General features: G+C 35.4%; 1 protein-coding gene across 1 annotated transcript in view; it reads left to right on the plus strand.

Annotated features, from left to right (window-relative positions):
• LOC148956629 (RNA-binding protein fusilli-like) overlaps positions 1–21,770 on the plus strand; it is a 36,132-nt gene extending 14,362 nt beyond the window's left edge. The window contains exons 2-3 of the mRNA XM_089091493.1: positions 1,566–1,799; positions 21,342–21,770. Coding sequence (XP_088947619.1) covers positions 1,581–1,799; positions 21,342–21,770 — 648 coding nt within the window. The 5' untranslated portion in view covers positions 1,566–1,580. The remainder of the gene's footprint in view (positions 1–1,565; positions 1,800–21,341) is intronic.
• The last annotated feature ends 600 nt before the right edge of the window (positions 21,771–22,370 follow it).

Below are 22,370 nucleotides of genomic sequence, written 5' to 3' on the forward strand. Positions count from 1 at the left end.
TTTGATATGTTAAAAGAAAAAAAGATACAGGAAAGTGTGCGATGATGTTCAAGCCTTTAGTTATTTCTTGTAAGACTGAAATATTCAAAATATTATTCCATCAACTTTTTAAAGTCTGTGGGGTCAACCAACAGTTGGTCCAGTTGATGGACTGTTTTTTATTAAGTTAGTAATTACTGCACCTTGAATTTTTAAATTGATTTCGATGTTGATAAAAAAATTTTAAAATTAACTTTTCGATATTTTAATAGTTTAATTCGAATTTTATTTGACTTATTTCATATATATTTCAAGCAATATCTCATAACTTTTAAACTTAATGGCTCCATGGCCGACGCGCCTTGATATGTCTCATAGCCAGCTGAGCCACGCATGCTCAACAAGCATATTTCATGCTTTATAGGCTACTTATCTTTCCCCAGTTTTATATAATTTGCCTATTCACCGTTCGATGATCAGGAATTGAAAAGGAAAATAAGTCAGGTTTTTTTTTATATTTTTTTTACACTAAAATTGAAGAGCCACTTTAAAACCTAGAACAAACATAAATTTTGTGGTCAACATAAATTCGTAGTTCTTGCAAATCAAGAGGAGGGGGCAGCACTAAAGCGCTGCCCCCTCCTCTTGATTTCCCTGCTCTGTAGAATAAAGTCTAGCGTGTGATTTCGTAAAAATTCATATGAGAATGTTCGTAGAATGTACTAAATGCAACCAGTTGGCGATGGACTGTTTGATTTGCCTACGCTAACTTTCAAGGCATTTTTCTCCCCTCCATGGCAAAAAAATAAAATAAAAACACCACAGTTTGGAAATTCAAAGGTTTTATTTATAGAAAGTACTTTGAACCCCCTCCCCCAAAAATATTTTATTTTACCAAAGTAATTGCAAGACCCCCCTCCCCCAGAACATCTATAATTTCCATGAGGAAGGAAGAAACTACGCGTCAACATCTCCTGAAACCTCGATTTCAGGGAGTATCTAAACTCCCAAATTCCTTGACGACGTTATTTTTTTTTCATAAAATAAAATATTTATGACATACATTACAACATAATACTCTTCTGGGCGGCCCGAAAGGCCTGACTCAATGCTGTCCAAATGGGCAATCAAGTATACATTGAGAAACAGATTGTACTTCCATCCAAAATTTGTTTCAATCCAAATTTCACTTATTAACCAATTGATTAACCATAGAGTCGCCTTAAACCACCTCCTTCATCCTCCTCCAATTCCCCCGCCACAAACCACGCAACTTCAACCACCTCCTTCATCTTCCTCCAATTCCCTCGCCACAAACCACGCAACTTAAACCACCTCCTTCATCCTTCTCCAATTCCCACACCACAAACCGCCACAAACCACGTAACTTAAACCACCTCCTTCATCCTCCTCCAATTACCCCGCCACAAATACCACAAACCACGCAACTTAAACCACCTCCTTCATCCTCCTCCAATTCCCCCGCCACAAACCACGCAACTTAAACTACCTCCTTCATCCTCCTCCAATTCTCCCGCCACAAAAAAAAATGTGTTACACCTTCCTCTTATCATTTTGTATTTCAGGTCCTCAACCGGTCAATGGATCCCAAGACATATGAGCAACAAACACCATTAATTACACATCTACCACCTGTACCAATTCTGCCACAGCAAGCTATCACATCTGGAACAAGAAAAGATTGTATACGGCTCAGAGGACTGCCATATGAGGCACAGGTTGAACACATTCTAGATTTCCTTGGAGAACATTCAAAGAATATCGCTTATCAAGGAGTGCATATGGTTTTCAATGCTCAAGTAAGATTCTCTTTCTCTTTTCGATTTTACGGTCTGGAACAAAGATTATGGGCAACTTATTAGAGTAGAAACTGACGCTAGTGTTGAAACAAAACAAATCAACGCCATCTAGCGTATGGCAACACTTGGCATTTTCAAGCTTGGTGATCGTTTTTTTTTGGAACTTAGATCAGACACTTATTAGTACCCTAATTTGTTAAATTTTATTATGGCTGGTAGGTTGGGTAAGGGAGGAAGAAGAGCTGGAGAGGTATGGGTGGGCTGGGAAGGTAAGGGTGGACAGGGGCTAAGGTAGGGTTGGGAGGGCAGGGTGGGTAAGGGGAGGGGGAGTTGAGTATTGAGTATTGAAGAGTGATGGAGACTGGATTTGTTATTATCATTTTTCTTTTGTATTTTATTTATCTATTATTATTGTTAATTCGGTTATTTGTTGTTTTTCATATATATATATATATAGGTTATAGCTTATTTATTTTTTGTTTATTTGTAATAGTTTTAATTAAATAGTTGATATTTAAGTAAATAGTCGAGTTAATAGGTAAGTAGTTACGTGGGCTTCCGCGCGATCGCAAACCTTCATAGGTTTTCTCCAGCACGAAAGTGTTGTTGTACCATGAGTAAGATGTGATGTATTTGAAATACCAAAATAAAGTTCCTTTCTAAAGATAATTCCGATTTCTTATAATTAAGCTAAATCTAGTCGCAAAAATGAAAAGTCCTTAATCAGCAAAAAGAGAAATTGCATTTCTAGCTTCAGTCAGACAACGGCGCTAGTCGTTCGAATTTCACTAAGATAATTGTAGCAAAAAAAATGCAATGCATAACATTTCCAAGGAAGTGTAAAAGACAAAAAACTGTGTGAACTCCTGAATCATCTAAAATATCTTTAAGGGACTATTGGACGAGGATTCACGTCCTTGGGGCACGTGATCCAATGGCAGGCAGTCCCTAGGACGCAGGACGAAAGAACTGCGTTTGGGAGTGGGGTAAATGTGTTTTTTAAATTGAATCTGAATTGAGACCATAAATGATTCGTACCGCAAATAATCTCGGTCAACATTATTGTCATTTAAGTGACCCGTTGTTCTACAACTAAGCATGTAAGTTCATTAAATATCGTGTCTTCTTACATGTGTTTATTTCCCTTGTATGCCTGAGTCTAGTCTGATAATAGGTAATTAGTTTGCCAGTCTCCAAGGTAAATGCTCCCAAAGGAATCTTATCTCCAGATAGTCCGAGAAGAAGAGGCCACACTTTTTCATCCCTAAAAGCACCAAAAGTTGTCATCGCCACAGCTTAGAAAGAGTTTCTAACCCCTGCTAACCTATAAGAATTCGTATCTCTTAAGCAAGATTTAATTGCGCCGTGGAAACAAAGCTCTGAGACGTCAAAATATATAGTTCAATAATCCTTAATTACTAGTAAAAAAACTTTACATAACAAATGGCGCGTGTCGGAAATTGGAGGAAAACTGTGAACTAGTTAGGCTATTTAAACTTTATAATTCAAATTTAAATTTTGGAAAGATACAGACATAAAAAAAAATTGATTAGGCCTATAACCACTAGCCTATGACAAGGAACCCCTTATATCTCATAAGAGATAATAGCCTACCCCAAAATAGGTTAAGTAAAATTTTAAGTTGATATAAACGCAAAGAAAAAAAAAATATGGACGATCTAAATGAATTACTAATAGTGCAAAAGTTAGTCGCAAAAAATATAGAAATTGCAAAATCTATCCCGGAATACAATGGTCAATCAGATATTGACGAATTTAATATCCAATTAACCCAGTTTGTACAATTAACAAAAACAGACGTTGAAGCATTAAAAAACATGCTGCTCCTACGATTAAGAGGCCAGGCCTTAACCTTTCTAAAACAGGTCGAGCATACCATAGGAAATAACGCCAACTTGCCAATAAATACGGTTGATGACTTATTAAAAGCATTCAAAGAGAGATTTATAGAAAACAGTTCAATAAATAAATTAAAACATGGAGTAGTGAACTTTGATTTTTCACAAAATATAAGGGAATATCTGGATAACATACGCATTTCTGTAGAATCAAAATACGGAAGTGGTTCTGGGCAACTGTATGAAAAAATCATACTAAATACCTTTTTGCAAGGGCTACCCCCAAAACTATATAGAGTAGTAATATCCAAAAATATTCAGACGCTGGATCTTGCAGTCCAAGAGGTAGAACGACTAATTGAAGTTGATAAAATGGTTGCTAATCATAGTAATGCAAAAATAAACAGCCTAGGCGACTCAAACGCAAACCTTATCTTCAAGGGCGATCAGACATCCCCCAATTTCTTTTTAAGGGATAACTCCCCAGTAGCACAAAGAAACAAAACGCCAGAACCTGCTAGGCAGAAAACAGTACGTTATCAGCCCATTAACACTAAAATAATAAGGTGCTATAACTGCAATAGTGTTGGCCACATAGAAAGAGAGTGCCACTACGTCACCAATCCCATACCAAGAAATGCTGTCGGTAATACGCAAAATTACGGTAACCATTTGTTCAGAAGAACAAATTTTAGCACCGGTCGTGCAATAGGCTATAGCCAGGGGGGATTGCGCCAATCAGTACCTTATAATGCGTACCAACCAAATTTGTACAGCCCTTTCCCAAACAGGCAAATTAATTACCGGTTTGAAAACCAAAATACTCGCCAAGGCCAATATAATGCGAGAATGCAATATAAAAATCATTAAAATTTGCCGATGAGAAATGAAAATTTTACAAGCCAACAGCACTGGCAAACAGCGCCAGCAAACGGCACTGACACGAGACATCCACGTTACCATAATAATACATGGCGAAGACAGGCAGACGTAAATCATTTAAATATGCCTACGGAACCTAGTACGTCTGAATATCTATTACAGGCACCGACAAATGAAATAAATTCTCAGGGAAACGCTTCAGGCCCCTCAGAAACATAAGTTGGACCCCGAGGGTGCCAGGGATATTTAATAGGTCCAGAACAATTCTAGTGCCTTCTTGTAGTGATATTATTAATAAGTTACCTATATTTAATGATTTTTGTGTAGAAAACGTTTACTTTACGGCATTAGTTGACAGTGGAGCTACTGTAAATATCATAAACTTTTGCGTATTTAATACGTTGCCTCTGCACACTAGGCGACAAAAGAACCCTAATAATCCCAATTTAACAAGTATTACAGGCCATAAATTAAATGCAAAAGGGTCAATTTGCCTAAACGTAAAAAGAGACAACAGAACCTTCATGACAAATTTTATTATATGTGATAATCTCCCATATGAAGCCATTATAGGGGCAAATTTTCTAAGGTCTAATAGAATACTATTAGACGTAGCCAATGAGAAGCTTGTATACCCAGCTAAGGTGGGGGAAAAAATTTCTACCTTAAGAAATCGTAACAGAGGTTACGAAGATAACATAACAGTAAACAAAATTTCTAGTGGTATAATGTCGAAGTATTTTGAGCCCCATGTCTCGCAAAGACATGGCTTAATTGAGAATTTATTCAATTATCCTGAGAGAGATAGCAGAAATGAAGTAAAATTAAATAATAACAGTATTGAATCTGCGAAAATAAAAATAGGAGATATGCGACAGTACAGATCAAATGAAATTAAGAAAATAGTGGAATTGTGGAAAAACATAATAAAACCCAACGTGACGCCACAAGATGCCGCAATGGCGCAGCATAGCGCCAGTATGAATCTGATAAACACTGAAAATGAAGAGAAAGATTACGGATGTGCGATAAGGAAAACAAAAATCCCTCACAACACGATGCAAAAAATCCAAATATCACAGATGATCGAGCCAATAATTAGCAAATCAGAAATATGTTTTGCGACACCGTCTGAAATACCCGAAAATCTGTCATGCGAGGAACAGATTATATCTTATGACAAAGGGGAAGGTTTTATTTGGGTAACCAATAACCATGAAAATGATACAATTACAATTAAAAAGGGGACGTGTTTAGTCCAAATCGAGGTTTTAACGTAAAATGATTTAAATAAATGCGAAAATTCTAAAAGAAACCTAGTAAACGGTATTAAAACTTCAAATAACGAATATCCTTTGACTAAATCGCAATTTTTAAACAAATTTAAAATGGATCATATTACGGATATGGAACTTAATCAAAAATTTTGCTAATTATTATGTAATTTTATGGATTTATTTTCTGCATCTTAAGATTATTTCGGGATGATTCAATTTTATGAGAATTAAATTTTAATGAATGGTAATCCTGTAGCAAAACAGCCATACCGTGTGCCATATAAGCACAAAGAGTGGTTAAAAAATAAAATCCACGAATTAGAAAGAAACGAAATTATACGCCCAATTATAAGTCCATATAGCGCACCAGTGATCTTAGTACCAAAAAAGAATGGAGATCTTAGACTCGTTGTAGATTATAGGGCTCTCAACAAACAAGTAGTTAGCGATAAATTTCCTCTACCAAGAATAGACGAAATTCTTGACTCAATTTCAAGCAAAAACAAAATTTTTACTTATTTGGACCTTACACAAGGCTACCACCAAGTGAAAATATCCGAAAAGGATGTCCATAAAACTGCATTTTCAGCATCCGAATATGGATCTTATGAATACTTAAGGGTACCATTTGGGCTTAAAACAAGTTCAAGCGCGTTATGCAGACCCCTATTGCACCTGTTGAGAGGATTAAAGAATATAATTCATTTTGTTGATGATATTATATGCGTGGGGGAAAACACTGAGCAACACTTGGCAACTTTAGCTAAGGTGTTCGAGAAGTTCAGGCAAGGCACTTTAAAATGCCGGCCTGAGAAAGTAAATTTATTTCAATCCAAACTTAAATTTTTAGGAGTAGTAGTGACCCAGGGACAGATATCCCCAGACCCTGATAAAATAAAATGTGTTGAGAACATCAAGCCCCCCAAAACTATGAAAGAATTAAGGGGAATTTTAGGACTTACTGGCTACTTTAGAAAATTTGTACGCAATTATTCCCAAATTGCAAAGCCCCTCATGGAATTAACGACAGGAAACTTCCATAATGTTACCTGGTCCCAGTAGTCTCACACTTGCCTTAGACCAAATCAAGAAGACACTCATTTCCGAACTAATTTTATCCCTCCCTGACTTTAAATATGGAAAATTTGTGGTTACCACTGATTCTAGTTCAAAAGACATAGGTGCACTTCTTTCGCAAATAATCCCAGTAGAAAACCCTAACCCTCTACAGGGAACACCCAAACAAATTGAAAAAGTTATATGCTATTCAAGTAAAAGTTTATCAAAGGGCGAAAGCAGTTATTTCGCCACAAACTTAGAATTATTATCTATTATCTACCACTTGGACAAATTTAGGCATTATTTAATTGGTAGAAAATTCATATTATAATCAGACCATAAAAGCTTGCAGTACCTGCGCACATTTAAAAACCCCACGGGCATTCTAGCTAGATGGATTATGAAAATTCAAGACCTAGATTATGAATTTGAACATTTAAAGGGAAAACATTAAAAAATCAAGGTGCTTATGCCACAAGTAAGGCATTAGCAAAATTATTTTTACAAATCGGCATTCCTAACAAAATTTTGAGCGACAACGGGAGCAATTTTGTTGCAAAAGTAACAAAAGATTTAATGAGTTTCCTTAATACAGAGAAAATGGTGACAGCGCCGTACCATCCACAAGCTAATGGCAAAATAGAAAACAGACATAAAATATTTTCGAACGTTCTAAGTATTTATACGAAAGACAATAGGAGCGACTGGGATAAATTCCTACCTTATTTAACTAACGTAATCAACACTGCTTATTCCGAAACAACCAGAGATAATCAATTTTATTTACTTTTTGGTCTAGATTTTATAGTTCTTTATGTTGAAATTTGCTAGTCTCGGCAATTCTATAACGGCTCAGAAGACTAAAAACGCTAATTCCAAAACGGTATGAGTAAAACATTCAAAATAGTTAGTAACGAACTGGAAAAATGCTAAATAACCCAGGACCTAAGAAACAACCCGAAAGTTAAGGTGAATATAGATTTAAACGTATGAGACTTATTTTACCGAAGGACCTAGTCGAAAACGGAAGGAAAAAAACTTTCCATCAAATATTCCGGACAGTACAGAATAGTAAAAAACTATGTCACTGTACAGACCGCTAAAATAGAAAACCCCGAGCGTGGAAAAACTTACAAGGCGCACGTTAGCAAACTCAAAAGAGCAAAATTTCCAGAGAGGTAGATGTCACATCCCTCTTCTACTGATTCGTCAGATTCGGAAAATGAGACCCCTAGTTCAAGACTGGCAGAGCTAAAACCCTTTAATTTCAAACAAGATTATTTTGAAAATGAAAGTGATGAACAAAACTTTGAACAATTTTTAGCAATGGAAAATCTAGTTGTTCCTAAGAAAAAATCCCTAATACCAGGATTTTTTCCTGAAATAAAAACGCCAAAAAGTCCAAAAAGTTATTCATCGGCGAGCGCGGGAGATTTAGATTATACAATATCTCCAAAAACCCAATTCTTCCCCGATAGAATCTCGACCCCATGTCCCCCCAAAAGATTTCCAGACGATATGGTTTCCCCTACAACACCAATAGAAAGGCCCCTGTCCTTACAGGAAGAATTAAACAGAGCTGTAGAAACCCCCGGTATTACTGTAAAGAAAACTCCTCTCAAAGTGTTAATTAAAACAAGCTTGCGAGAAGCTATGGATTTAATTAATTTCCCCATAAAAAAGAGTCACAGTACATTGCCCGAGACTAAAACTCCCAATGATGACCAGCAAGGTCAGCATCATGGTATAACTGTGTCCAAAATCAAACCTAAAAAGTGGACTTCATGGAGGGAAACCTTAGTGCAAAAAATGCCCCATCCCCCTGAAGACATGGCCTTCAAACAATGGAGGAACCCCGCAAAAACTATTGATTCCTCCCAAAGCTCTCAAGAATCTTTCAAATCCCCCGAGTTGAGAACTCAAAACGAGGACTTAGGGAATAAACCTTCTACTTCCAGAGGAGTAGAAATTTACGAAGGAAGGGCAGGTGACACCTCAAAAAGGGCCACCCCTAAAAGTCCTAATCCGGAGTCGTCGGAAACCAATTCAGAATAGTCTGACGGTGAATCAGACCAAATAGTAGCTAAATAAATAGGAAAATCAAGGCCGACCTCAGCAGCCGCACACGTGAAAAAAAAAAGATTAAAAGGGCAATAATATTTTAAAAAAAGATACGAAAAGTTTTACCTTATTTCGATATACAAACCGAAAAACAAAAAACCACAACAAACAGAGGAGAAAATAACGACACAGTCAGGTAGAACGGTTAAAAAACCTGACAGATGGAAATATCCCTAATTAACGTAAAGACAAATTTCAAAGATAATAAATTTAACACCATAATAAATTTAACAGTGTGCATTTAGAGTTAACCAAGTAAGGATTTGATTAAGTTTTAGATGTCTTATTTTTGTTAGTGTTATTTCTATGCCCTTTCAAAGGATAATAGAAAGGTTGGAACAGAAAATAACCAAAGGTAGGAAGCTCGTGGTCGACTGAGAACGACAAATGGTGTTGGACCACGTCTTGTGGGAAGCCTGGGTAGGAACTCAAGGCCCATGATTGTTTTTTGTAATTTTTTTTAAACGATCGTAGGAAGGGATATTTTTCAGTCCTTCAAGTATAAGAAATTAGTATTTTTACGCCAATTAGGGCAAGTAAAAACAATAATTAAAGTTTTAATAGAAACTTCAGTGAGCTAAGTTTTCGTTTTTGAACCATAATGCTTTTAAAGAGAAGCAGATAGTTTCATTTCTTATAGCTCCGGGGCTAAAAAAAAAAGAAAAAAAAAAGAGAAAAGCGCTTTAATTTAATTGGTTTATACCTATGACGCATACAATAACAGAGAGATCACTGTTCTACAGTTCGGTAACAAAAATTTTCTTTAGTTTCATTGGTTTATCCATGACAAATATTTTGCTCTAATTTTTGTGGCATATTTTCGCAAGTCAGTCACGTTATACCTTACCTATACTGACTCAGGTCCCCTCGAATTTTCTATGAAAATTCGACCCAGGTCCAAACAAAAATTGATGTCATCAAAAACAAAAAAAAAAATTTTTTACTTATCGTTTAATTTCTACCAATAAGAAGACTGCAAGGTGATGACGGTGATATCTTTACTAATGGTTTTATATATGGTTTAAGTCGAGGCGAAATCTCCTCTCTACAACGAGCATAAGAGTTTTCTAAGATGTAGAATCCCTGCTGAAATTGCCTTCCACGTGAAGATTGAAAAAAAAAATTTAATCAAAAGTAAATCAAATATGCCTAACCTGACTTAAAAATTTGATAATCCGACACTATTCTTAGCTAGAACTTGATATGAATCATGTTTTGCTCTATTTTTAGGTTTTTAGTGTTTAATCTTCCTTTTTTTACTTGCCGTTTTGTTCATTTTTCTTGCCTAAAATATCAGTCAAATCCTTATTTAATTATTCTAATAATCAATTCGTACTCAATTGTTTATTTTAATTATTTATTAAAATGTAATTTCTCAATAAGTTATTAATTAAAATTTAATTATCTCAATAAATTATTTAGAACCTGATAATTTATTTCAGTTAGACTAAGGTTTATGTTTAACTTGAAAAGACTGTGCTTCATTTAGCGAAAAACGTTTAAAAAATTTTTTCCTGTTTCCCCCTTTTTTAGTCATGCGAAATTTATCTGAGCAACATGTACATTAAATTATCCAATTCTGATATAGTGAATACTAAAGAGATTTCCTCTTGAAGCCTATATTCCTTCACCCCCATTATACCCGTACAAACTTCCGCCAGTTTTCAGTATACTTTGATAAAGCGAATTTGTTTTTAATTAGCCGAAGCAAACACAACAAGTTCGGAGTGTCGGGTATTTTGAAAAGAAGTTTTATTTTTAAACTATGCAATTCAGTAGGCTATACCCATATATCTGGCAGCTTTATAAAATCAAAAAAAAAACTACCAGTACAGAAGCGTCTAATTATATGAAATATTTTATCTTAGTGCAGATTATAATTATTTTAGGCCTACACATTGCTCATTCATGTGTTTCTTACTCGAGTAATATATGTACTAATAGACAACTATTGGTAACTATAACCAAACAGCCTGTTGGTATGTTTATATGTAGAATTTCACGGCGGATGTGAAATTATATCTCAATAATAATATGTAAAATTTTAAAACCATTTAATCAGTTAAGATATATGGATTGAAACCCTGTGAATGTCCAATGGCGACTAAGTATAACCCACAAGGAATTCCCTATTAATGTGAAGGTGTTTCTCGCTTAACGGATTCTAATAAGACTTTAATATAATATTTATTTATTTAGTGCTGAAGGATTTGCTCAAACAATAGCCTTCTAAAAAGATATTGATGTCAGTTCTTCATTACACTTATATTCTTTGCCAAGCATCAACTGAAATCTACGCAGGCAAGCTTGGAAATCCTGCATCTAATGACCTTATTCGAAAAGCGAATATGAGGCACCAATGTTGACTTGCAATTACGGAAAAATCCTGAGACTAAGAACCTCTGCATTTCTGCCGTTAAACCCGGAGCCCCATAAGAACGTCTAAGCCAAGAAATAGGGAAGACATCAGAAAACTAGTGGGTATAGAGTTCTCCACTAGTCCTTGTATGTCTCGTTCCCCCATTGTAGTATCGTTTGCGTAAAACCGTGTGGTTATGACACTGCAAAATGCGTTGCTTATACAGCACGGTCTTGCGTGAACAATGCAAGCATGAAAAAAAAAATATCGTAAAATTAGAACTCAAACCTAATAATGTAGGGTAAATTATGTGTTTTTAATATCGATATTTTAGTTATAAAAACAAATTTTAAGACATTTCGGTTTTAGATTTTAACTGTTAATAAAAATATTAGTGTATTTATTTAACTATGTCTCATAGCTTAGAAATTAATATACCCAATTAATACGTGACTTATTTGTACTATGAGTGTTTACTTTAAAGAACGTGTGATTCTGCCTCGCTATTTTTATTACAGGTAAGTAAACGGACACTTTGGTCATTGAGTATTACAATAAGCTGCCCAGTACAGATACGACCCAGTAACATATATTTGATAATATCTCAAACAATGAAAAGTATCCACCATAACCCCAAGGAAGTTTCATCCCAACTCCGTCTACGAAAACAACAGTTAACTTCGATCGTCGTTTCATCGACCATGAACCAAATTATGTATCAGGTCACACTATATTTTAACCTCAGTATCAAGTGCTTTAAAGAAATATATAACCACTTAACTGCCGAGAACCCTATCGATCAGTACAAGACAACAATATTTGACGATATTTGAAGTTAAATAATATTCAAATTTGAAGATATTTGAAGACGAAATTAAAGACAATTTGAAGTTTAATTCTGAGAACCCCATCGATCAGTACAAGGTAAACAATATTTTAAGTTAAAAGATACTTAAAGACATTTGAAGATATTCGAAGACGAAATTAAAGACAATTTGAAGTTTAATTCTGAGAACTCCATCGATCAGCACATGATAAACGATATTTGAATTTAAAAGATACTTAAAGACATTTGAAGATATTTGAAGACGAAATTAAAGACAATTTGAAGTTTAATTCTGAGAACTCCATCGACCAGCACACGATAGACGATATTTGAAGTTAAATGACACTTAAAGACATTTGAAGATATTTGAAACAGAAATTAAAGAAAATTTGAACTTTAAATCTGAGAACACCATCGAGCACTACAAGATAAACGATACTTAATGATATTTGAAGTTAGATAATAGCTGAGGAAGTTCGAAGTTGAATTTAAAGACAATATATCAAGAGAGTCACTATAATATTACAACAACCCGTTTCTAAAGGCACAAATGAAAAATTTTACGCGAGAATACATTCTCTATGTGCCCCAAAATCCTAAAAATGATATGCTGAGAAGAAAAAACACCAACACCTGTAGTGGGAAGAATCATTTCTCAGTTGACCATTTGAACGGTATTTAACGGTCATTTCTCAGTTGACTATTAGGGAAAATTTACCGTGTGAAGACAACTAGACTCAAACCGTTTCATGAAGAAACCATAACGTCAGCGCTTCGAAATTTTCGACACGACAAAACGACTGAAGGAACATAAGTTACAATGGGAGGGCGTAGTACACTAAGGACACGAAAGGTGACGCATAGATGTGAAACTAAAGGTGTTACTTCACAATAGCTTTGACAATTCAAAAATTCCAAAAGTGGAAGTGTTTTAATGTCATCTGTGAATATGATGAACCAAATATTGCATATTATAAATCATTCATGTATGTACCACAATTATAATGAGTTTTAAGATTATTGTGCTATTCATTTAACGTTGCTTATGTTGTATTTATTACGTAATATATACATCACAATAAAAATAATAATGTAAAATGTAAGAGTATAATAGTCCCAACCTTATTGGAAATTTAAAAGTAATCAGTTTTAGATATAGAAAAAAAAAAAAAAAATCTTTAGTATAGTAGCTAACCTAGAACCAAAAATACTCTGAGTCTGGGAGATGAATTTTAGATAGGGATGTAGAATAAAATAATAAAAATAAATGAAAAATTTTAAAACTCCTAATGGGCAGTAACTAATGATGGGACGTCATTATTTCATGGGAAGGGTGATATGTACCATGAGTAAGATGTGATGTATTTGAAATACCAAAATAAAGTTCCTTTCTAAAGATAATTCCAATTTCTTATAATTAAGCTAAATCTAATGGCAAAAATGAAAAGTCCTTAATCAGCAAAAAGAGAAATTGCATTTCTAGCTTCAGTCAGACAACGGCGCTAGTCGTTCGAATTTTGCTAAGATAATTGTAGCAAAAAAAATGCAATGCATAACACTTCCAAGGAAGTTTAAAAAGCAAAAAACTGTGTGAACTCCTGAATCATCTGAAAAATCTTTAAGAGATTATTGGACGAGGATTCACGTCCTTGGGGCACGTGAGCCAATGGCAGGCAGTCCCTAGAGCGCAGGACGAAAGAACTGCGTTTGGGAGTGGGGTAAATGTGTTTTTTAATTTTAATATGAAGTCAGACCTCAAACGATTAGTACCGCAAATAATCTCGGTCACCATTATTGTCATTGAAGTAACCCGTTTCTGTACAACTAAGCATGTAAGTTCAATAAATCTATTGTCTTTTTATATGCGTTTGTTTCTCTTATATGTCTGAGTCTAGTCCGATAATAGGTAATTAGTTCGCCAGTCTCCAAGGTAAATGCTCCCAAAGGAATCTGATCTCCAGATAGCCCGAGAAAAAGAGGCCACGCTTTTTCATCCCTGCAATCATCAAAAGTTGTCATCGCCACAGCTTAGAATGAGTTTCTAACCCCTGCTAACCTATAAGAATTCGTACCTCTTAAGCAAGATCTAATTGCGCCGCGGAAACAAAGCTCTGAGACGTCAAAATTTATAGTTCAATAATCGTTAATTACTACTAAAAACATTTACATAACATTGTTTAATTTATTTATTTGTTTGTGAATGTGGATTAATAAACTTATAAACTAATTAAATTAATTATTATTATACTGACAAAAATGACAACTATCGCCAAACGCTAGATGGCATTAGTTTTTTCTCGACACTAGTGCCAGTTCCCACTCTTATAAGTTACTCATACTGTTTGGTCTTGAAATTGAATTTCATAGATTTCTTTTCTATGAGGGATTAGAAGCAAGCGTAAATGAAGTGCATTCGTTTTCCCCTAAGGGGGTAGCATCCTTCAGACCAATCTCGGTGAAGGGATGGTACTATTTTCCATCAACAATCGTTGAAGTACAAAGGGCAGTGAAAATGATATCTGATTGTTTCAATTGACCAAATCTTAACTTACAACGATATATATCTTCAAAACCAAGCAAAACTGGGAAATCAATATCAGGTAAAAAAAAACCTCTATTTTCAGATATGCCGTGTTAAGGATTAACGGGGGCCAAAAAAAGAAGAAATGTGAGTAAAAATCAGTGAAAAGTAAGCAAAAATATACGGCATCAAACAGCATAAGAAGGCATGGCTTTCTTCTGAAAATAAATTTTAAAAAAGAGGTTTTTCCGAGGGAAGTAAAGAGCGAAGTTGAAACTTAAAACAAACAAAAATTATTACTTCCCAGCCTATCTAACATATATCAGCACAACTAGTGCAAATAAATCAAATGATGACATTTCCCTATGTTTGTAGGAATACAGAAACCTAGCGCTTTACTGAAAACTCTAAACAATATAGTAGTTTTGGTATGGTAAAAGTAAACCTAAACAAATGGGGCAAACAGCATTAGAAGGTGTGGCTTTCTTTTAAAGATGTAGCTGTCTTCGGGAATCAAAAGATTTCTACAGACGTAAAACGTTGTCGAATTCAACTAGTTAATTTCGCTTATTCATTTTAACGGTTCATTGTTGCAACGCTCACGAAAATGTGATTCTGCTCAAAATCCACCTAATTTGTAACAGCCAAAAGAACAGTCTTATAAAATTACTGTTTTCAGGTAGGAATATAGCCAAAATGGGTCCAGGGTCCAACAAACATTTCTTTTTGATGTCCTTGGTACTCCAATTGCAACCTCGTGGGCTCTTGCTGATTCTATTAATTTCAGCTGTTCATCCTTATTGTTGTACAGTGACTGTAAGAGCTTGTTCTAGGGGGATACTGCTAGGTGCTTGGTAGGAAATAATATAACGCACTTTGGTCAAAAGCACATATAGCAGGCGTTAACCCCTTTGACAGGATAAATTCAATTATCTATACATGGCTTGTTGACTTTTGATTTTACTATGCTTGATCATCTCGGGTTTTTGCTCTAATATTATGCATATAAGATGAGTGGCCCTATAATTTGCCTTTTAAGCAATTCTGTACAGGCTGGCGTTGTCCGGTTCTATGAAAGAAACTGCAACTTTGCCATTTTTATTACTTTTATGGCGAGTTTGTCTACAGTGCAGAAATTCCAAACTTGAAGGAGGTATCTTATTACTTGAAATGAATTTGTCAGAAGTCTTAACCCGGCAATAAATATGAGTGGAAAAAAATTTGCATTGCCAACTGTTTTCATCGGCAAGCAGCTAATCTTGTCTTGTGAAAGAAAAGGAAAACGTTGGGTCGCATACCCGGGTGACTCACTGCCTTGCCTGAGAATCCATCAACAAAAAATCTTTGGTTGCTCTCTGGTAAAGATCTAGAAAAAACTGGATTCTTAAAATTTTTGACAAAGTTACAAAAAAACATACAGGACTTGTGTGAAGCGGCCGGAGGTTGCAATAAAGGTTGAAAGAGCTAAACTGATTACTTGCTTAATTGGAGCATAAAAAAACCCTTATGTGTTTTGTATCTTCTGAGTAGGCCTCAGAAGAGGACAGGTAGGCAGAATATATCCTTCTTGACTTAAGGGGATTCGATACCTTAAAGGATCACGCTCTCTCATCGATTATAAACGTTTTTAGGTTGTGCGGCCAAACTATTTAGCATTGATTGGGCGGTCTTGCCATAACTTATATAGCTTGGATAAGAAATTAGAATAAACGAGAGAAAGCTAAAAACCAACTCCCAGTTTCTCAGATGTAGGAGGATCTTTCCAAGGAGGAAATTTTCATGGGGGAAGGGAAATTTCTATGAAGGGGGCGCCGGATTTCCCAGCATTATTTAAAAAAAAAAATTAAATAAAAAACAAGTTTTTTTCAACTGAAAGTAAGGAGCAACATTAAACTTAAAACGAACAGACATTATTACTTATATGATGGGGCTTGCCCCCTAGTCAATACCTTGCAGCCCTTAGATCACAACTTGCAGCCCTTCCCCCGGGGACTGTTGTAGATTAAGTCATCCTCATAGACATAGCTATTAGATTTTTCGACTATACTGAACAAAATGGCTATCTCAAAACTTTGATCGGGTGACTTTGGGGAAAATGAGCGTGGGAGCAGCCTAGTTGCCCTCCAATTTTTTTGTCACTTTAAAAGGGCAATAGAACTTTTAATTTCCGTTCGAATGAGCTCTGTCCCCATATTCTAGGACCACTGGGTTGATACGACCACTCCTGGGAAGAAAAAAAAACACACGCATTTGTGATCTTTTTTCTGGCAAAAAAAATACAAAATTCCACATTTTTGTAGAAAGAAGCTTGAAACCTCTACATAAGGTTTCTCTGATGCGCTGAATCTGATACGCTGAAGATTCTATTACTTTTAGGGGGAGTTTCCTCCTTTTTCGGAAATAAGGCAAATATTTCCTGGCTCGTAACTTTTGATGGGTAATACTAAACTTGATGAAACTTGTATATTTGAAATCAGCATAACTATCCGATTCTTTTGATGTATCTATTGGAATAAAAATTTAGAGTTTCTGTTCCGGTTACTAGTGAGCTGGGTCGATCCTTACTTACAGTTTGTTACCACGAACTTTTTGATTGCCTTCTAGAAATTTGAACAGTATTTAAATCAAAGGCACAACACCCTGTATGAATGTGTGTCCACTATAAGTTCAATTTGCCACACCTTTTTCAAAACTTGTTCAAAGTCAACACACCACTGTCTGAATTTCCCAGTCCCTATTTCCTTGTGAAGAGATCGAAGTTCAAGTACAAGAATCAAAACCAACATAGGAAAACTGTTGCATAATGACGACGAACTTGGGCTATTTATTATCTCTGAGACTATTGTATTACAAGCTCATATTTGATTTTTTTTTTTTTTCTTCTTTCTTGCCAATGCAGTGTTATTGGTCTAATTTTTAAATGCAGTGTAATGATGAAATTGTTAAAACCAGTTTTCAAATGAAAAGGTGATTTTAAAAGATCTTAAGCCGAACTGGCCAGCCGTGACAAAAAAACCAACAGAGAAAAAACACAATGAAAAAAAAAAGAAGAAACAACGACTTGTTCTGATACAGGCGGAATATCCGCGTTGTTTTACATTTTTCGTCTTTTCTCTCAACTGTCCTCAGTCTCGTTTTTCAGTTTTTCTTTTTTTTTTTCATTGAGTTTTTTCTCTGTTGGTTTTCTGTAAAGGCGATTTTTTCAATAGATTTCAGAGAAGGAGCGTAAAGTACCAAGGACAGTGAAAGTAAAATTTTCAACGCGAAATATGCTGCTATGCAGTTTTGTTAGTTGCGCCAGATTATACTTAAAATGGCATAAAAGCTTAAGAATGGCACAAAGAAACAACTAATCATTTTGGCTATTATTTTAACGGTTTAACGTGGCTTCACTGACAAAAATTTGGTACGCCCTAGAGACTTCATAATTTTAAAACAACCAAAGAAAAATCTTGGAAAATCGCGGTTTTCAGGTATGATGCGCCTTGGGGTAAACAATGTTTTTATTTTGGTGTTCATTGTAGTTTAAAAATGTGATATGATTGGTCCAAGTCTTAACTGCAGCGTAATGATGAAATTATAAAGATTTTCAGTTTAAAAGGCAACTGTGAAGTAGATTTCAGGGGAGGAGCTTGAACTACCAAGGACGGTGAAAATGAAATCTGATTGTTTGAATCCGTTAAGTGAAAACTTACCCAACAGTAAGATAAGATTTATTGCAAGAAGCCTGCGGGTCATAGCAATACAAAATACGATCTACCAACAAAGCTCGAGGAATAAAATACAATTCTAAATATTACAAAAAAAAAAAGAAAAAAAAAGAGAAAAACAGGAGTTTAATTTTTAATGAAAAGACCTCCATGTGCAGCTATGCAGTCTTTGGTAGCTGTGCCAAATTATACATATATTTATAAATTGTATAATATATATTTATAAAATATATTTATAAATATATCTATAAATTATATATATTTATATATAAAATCATATATAAAAATTATACAATTATACATAAATTGCACCAAACGGCTTAAGAAGGTGTTGTGCTGCTAAATATATACGTATTTCTACGTATTTCTGCTTCTTTATTTTAACGGTTTTAAGTGGCACCAATGACACAAATTTTGTACCACCCTCTATTTCAAAACTTTGTAATAATAATAATAATAAAAATCTTGGAAAGTTGCGGGTTTCAGGTATGAGTATTCCTGTGGGTTCAGCTACAATTTTTTATTTATTTTGATATTGTTTTCTTTAAAATTTCTCTTTGGGTGGATCTGTGTTGATAAGGGGCCAAATTACAATTAGCCAAGGAGGTGGGACAGAACTTACCCAACACGAGGAAAAAGTTGAAATATCAGTTTTTTTGTTTCAACGGAGGCATAAACGTTATATTACTAGACGAACTTTGGGTTGCTCTAAGGGATTCGACAAGGTTTATATTTCCCATGAGCACGATTTTTCCTGAATCACAATGGTATTTTCGTTGGCCATGTGGGCATTATATTGTTCTTCTCAAGGTCTATGCTTACATTATTTACATTCTACCCAGAAAGAAAAAAAATATGAAAATAGCCTAGTACAGCATTATTTGGGGCCGTATTCTGATTTTTGAACTGGAAAAGACGTTTCTTTTCTAAGATATGAATAGCGATCCTCAAAAGCTGTATCAAAAACAAAATCCATTCTTTTTACGGAGATGAAAATCCGTCCACTCAATATCTCCAGGAAATTCCATAGGCTGATCATGACTGTAGCAACAGCTAAAACCTAGTAAACCTTGGATTATAGTTACCCGAAAGTAAAAAAAAACTCATTTTTAAGAAACTGTCTCTTGAGAAAGAATTTTCAGCTGAAGCTGACTCAGGAAGCTTATTATCATAACTAAAAAAATTCTTGATAATACAAATAAGAAGTGCCCAAAAATAGAGGATAATTTTGTTTTTTTTTGGGGGGGGGGGATTGGCCCACAGGTTCCTCCTGCGCACGTCACTGCCCAGAATATAAAAATTGATTTTCATTTTTCTTTCAAGATTACCCTTGTAATTTATACTTACTGAAGGGTTAAGGTGACTTATACAATCACCTGATGAAGCTATGAGTACCTCAACGGCTTTTCAGAATTATTTATTATTTTTACCTATTTTATGAATATAAAAAAGTTCAAATTGCATTTAAAAATGTAATTCCGAGACAAATTTTCCTTATACGAGAGTTTGGCTGGTAGCACATAGAGAGAAACATGTTTTAGCATGTTTCTTTTTCTGTTTGTTTAGAAACCTGATGACGAGGAGAATATAAATTGCTAATTTCCATACCAGTCACTGGGAAACTCCTAGATTTTCAGATTCAGGCCACTTTATTGTATTGAGAAACGCAAGGGCTATGTCGACAGAAATGAATGATTTAAAGCCACAGCATAGGCCTTGTCCCTCCTGTATTCGCTTTACGAGGCTCCTACTCACATACAGATCCATTCCTAGGGGGAGGGGGCAACCGAGGCAGTTGTCCCGGGTGCTGTGGCTTATGGGGACTACGGCTACTAATTTCATATTGGCACTTATCACACTGGTTTACATAGGATTCGTAAGAATGTAAACTGGTTTCTAATTGGTAGATGTTTTTAACTGACCAATGGTAGATCTTAAATTCATTTACTAACGTTTCGCAACTACGATGCGAGACCACTTTAAGGGGCTGGACAAACATAGCGTTTTTCGCGCTAAGAATTGTCGTATTTATGCAATACGGCCGTGTTTTCCGCTAGCTATCAAGCACAGTTTATATAATTATCCAGTAAGTTTACCGCAGATGATTTCTGGCTCTTCATTCTCTGTGCGAACAAAAAGCTCCTCCCACTTATTTGTGCACTTATTGTCCACTTATTGGTGAGCCGGCCAAGTGGTTTTGTCAGTAATTGTTCCGTAGGTGATTATTCTTTGTCTACCCGTGAAAAGATATAATGCCGCTTATGTTTATACGTTCTCTGGAGCACTCGCACCCCGGTCCAGGTTTTTATAATGGATGAGATAGGGAAAGATCATACTGCTAATTATATAAACTGTGCTATCAAACTAGGAATTCTTTCTTGATTAACGCTCATTTTGAGCGTTTTCTGGCGGATTTTTAAGTTTGAGAGGTTTTCTCGGTTGAGAGAATGTTTTCAGTATGATTTGTCGAGTTACATTCTAGCTCGTTTAATATACTGTTTGGTGACTTTGGTAAAGTGAATTAAGGGTGTATTTTATGAAATATAAAACAAATTCTCGAGAATACGCTTCCTTTTCTGTGAAATAGCCAGCCTATCTTTCGCACAAGACACATGACCCCTTAGTGAATTCTCCCAGCGGCTAGTCTTCATCGAAAGCAGTAGTTTTATTCTGAAGTATGACTTTAAAAATAGTGAAATTTTACGGCCCTTTGTCGGTGACCTTGTCAATAAAAATGTGTGATACCACAGACAACTCCCAATAAATACAAATTAAATTAAATTATTTTAGATTGAAAAATAAATCAAGTATACTTTAAACTACTACTGGTTATCGTTAGGAACAGTTAGCTTACAGAAAGAAGTTTGAATTGTTTTAGATTATTGTTTTTTTTTTTTTTACTAATTCTTAACTTTCATAATATTACAGGGTCAACCATCTGGTGAGGCTTTTATCCAAATGGACGGCGAGCAAAGTGCTTTCGCTGCTGCACAACAACGCCATCATCGCTACATCTTTTTTGGGAAGAAACAGCGCTACGTTGCAGCCTTTCAGTGTTCCGGCGATGATATGCACTTGGTGTTAACAGGGGGTCTTGCCCTTCTCAGCACAACACCTCCCAAGGCTCTCCTGTCTCCAAGCACGTTAACTCTTCCATTAGATCAATTAGCTGCTGTTCAAGCGTTCCAAAAACAACAGGAGCAGTTATTGCTTATGGGGTATCCGCAACTTCGTCCTCAATTAGACGCTAAACCAATTAGAACTTTGGATCTCCAGTCAAATCATCCCCCCTCCGAAGTTTACATGGCCACCCCTTCTATAGAAACCATTGGTGTTAACAATAGGCAATTTGAATAACTTACAACCCTTGCTCCCGGGCTGTGGGGTAATTTGTCAACCCCAGAGTAGCCTGTAGCTATTTGAACTTCGGATCATTTTAAACAAAATGGATATCTCAAAGTTTTGGTTGGATGCATTTCGGGAAAAAAGGTGTAGGGGGTTAGTTGCCCTTTAATCACTTTGGAATCTTAAAAAGAGCACTAGAACTTCTGATTTCTAATCGAATGGGTCCCCTCCAAAGTTTAGACGACGACCCCTTTCACATGAACTACCTCTGGGAATAATGATAAATAAATAAATAAAAGATATTGAAGCTTTATGGCTCTTTGTTGCCTCTGACCTGTTTTCTCCTGGGACTTGTTGTGATTCTCATTATTACTTCTCTTCTAACCTTAGATTTCGTTTGCGAGTCGATATGATCAAAACTGCTGCTTATCTTCTAACCGTAGATCTCTATGTCCATTATTTTCATTTGGGATTCGTTGTGATGCTTGTTGTCACATGTCTTCTAGCCGCAGATCTCGTTGCGCTTTATTTTCTTGCATTATTACCTCAAATATTTTCTCCTGCCATTTACTTTGGTTGTTCGGATTCATTTAAAATCATATTCAATTTCGC

Source organism: Artemia sp. Qi Xiang Cuo, chromosome 1, assembly GCF_049724085.1.
Source record: "Artemia sp. Qi Xiang Cuo chromosome 1, ASM4972408v1, whole genome shotgun sequence".
NCBI lineage: Eukaryota > Metazoa > Arthropoda > Branchiopoda > Anostraca > Artemiidae > Artemia > Artemia sp. Qi Xiang Cuo.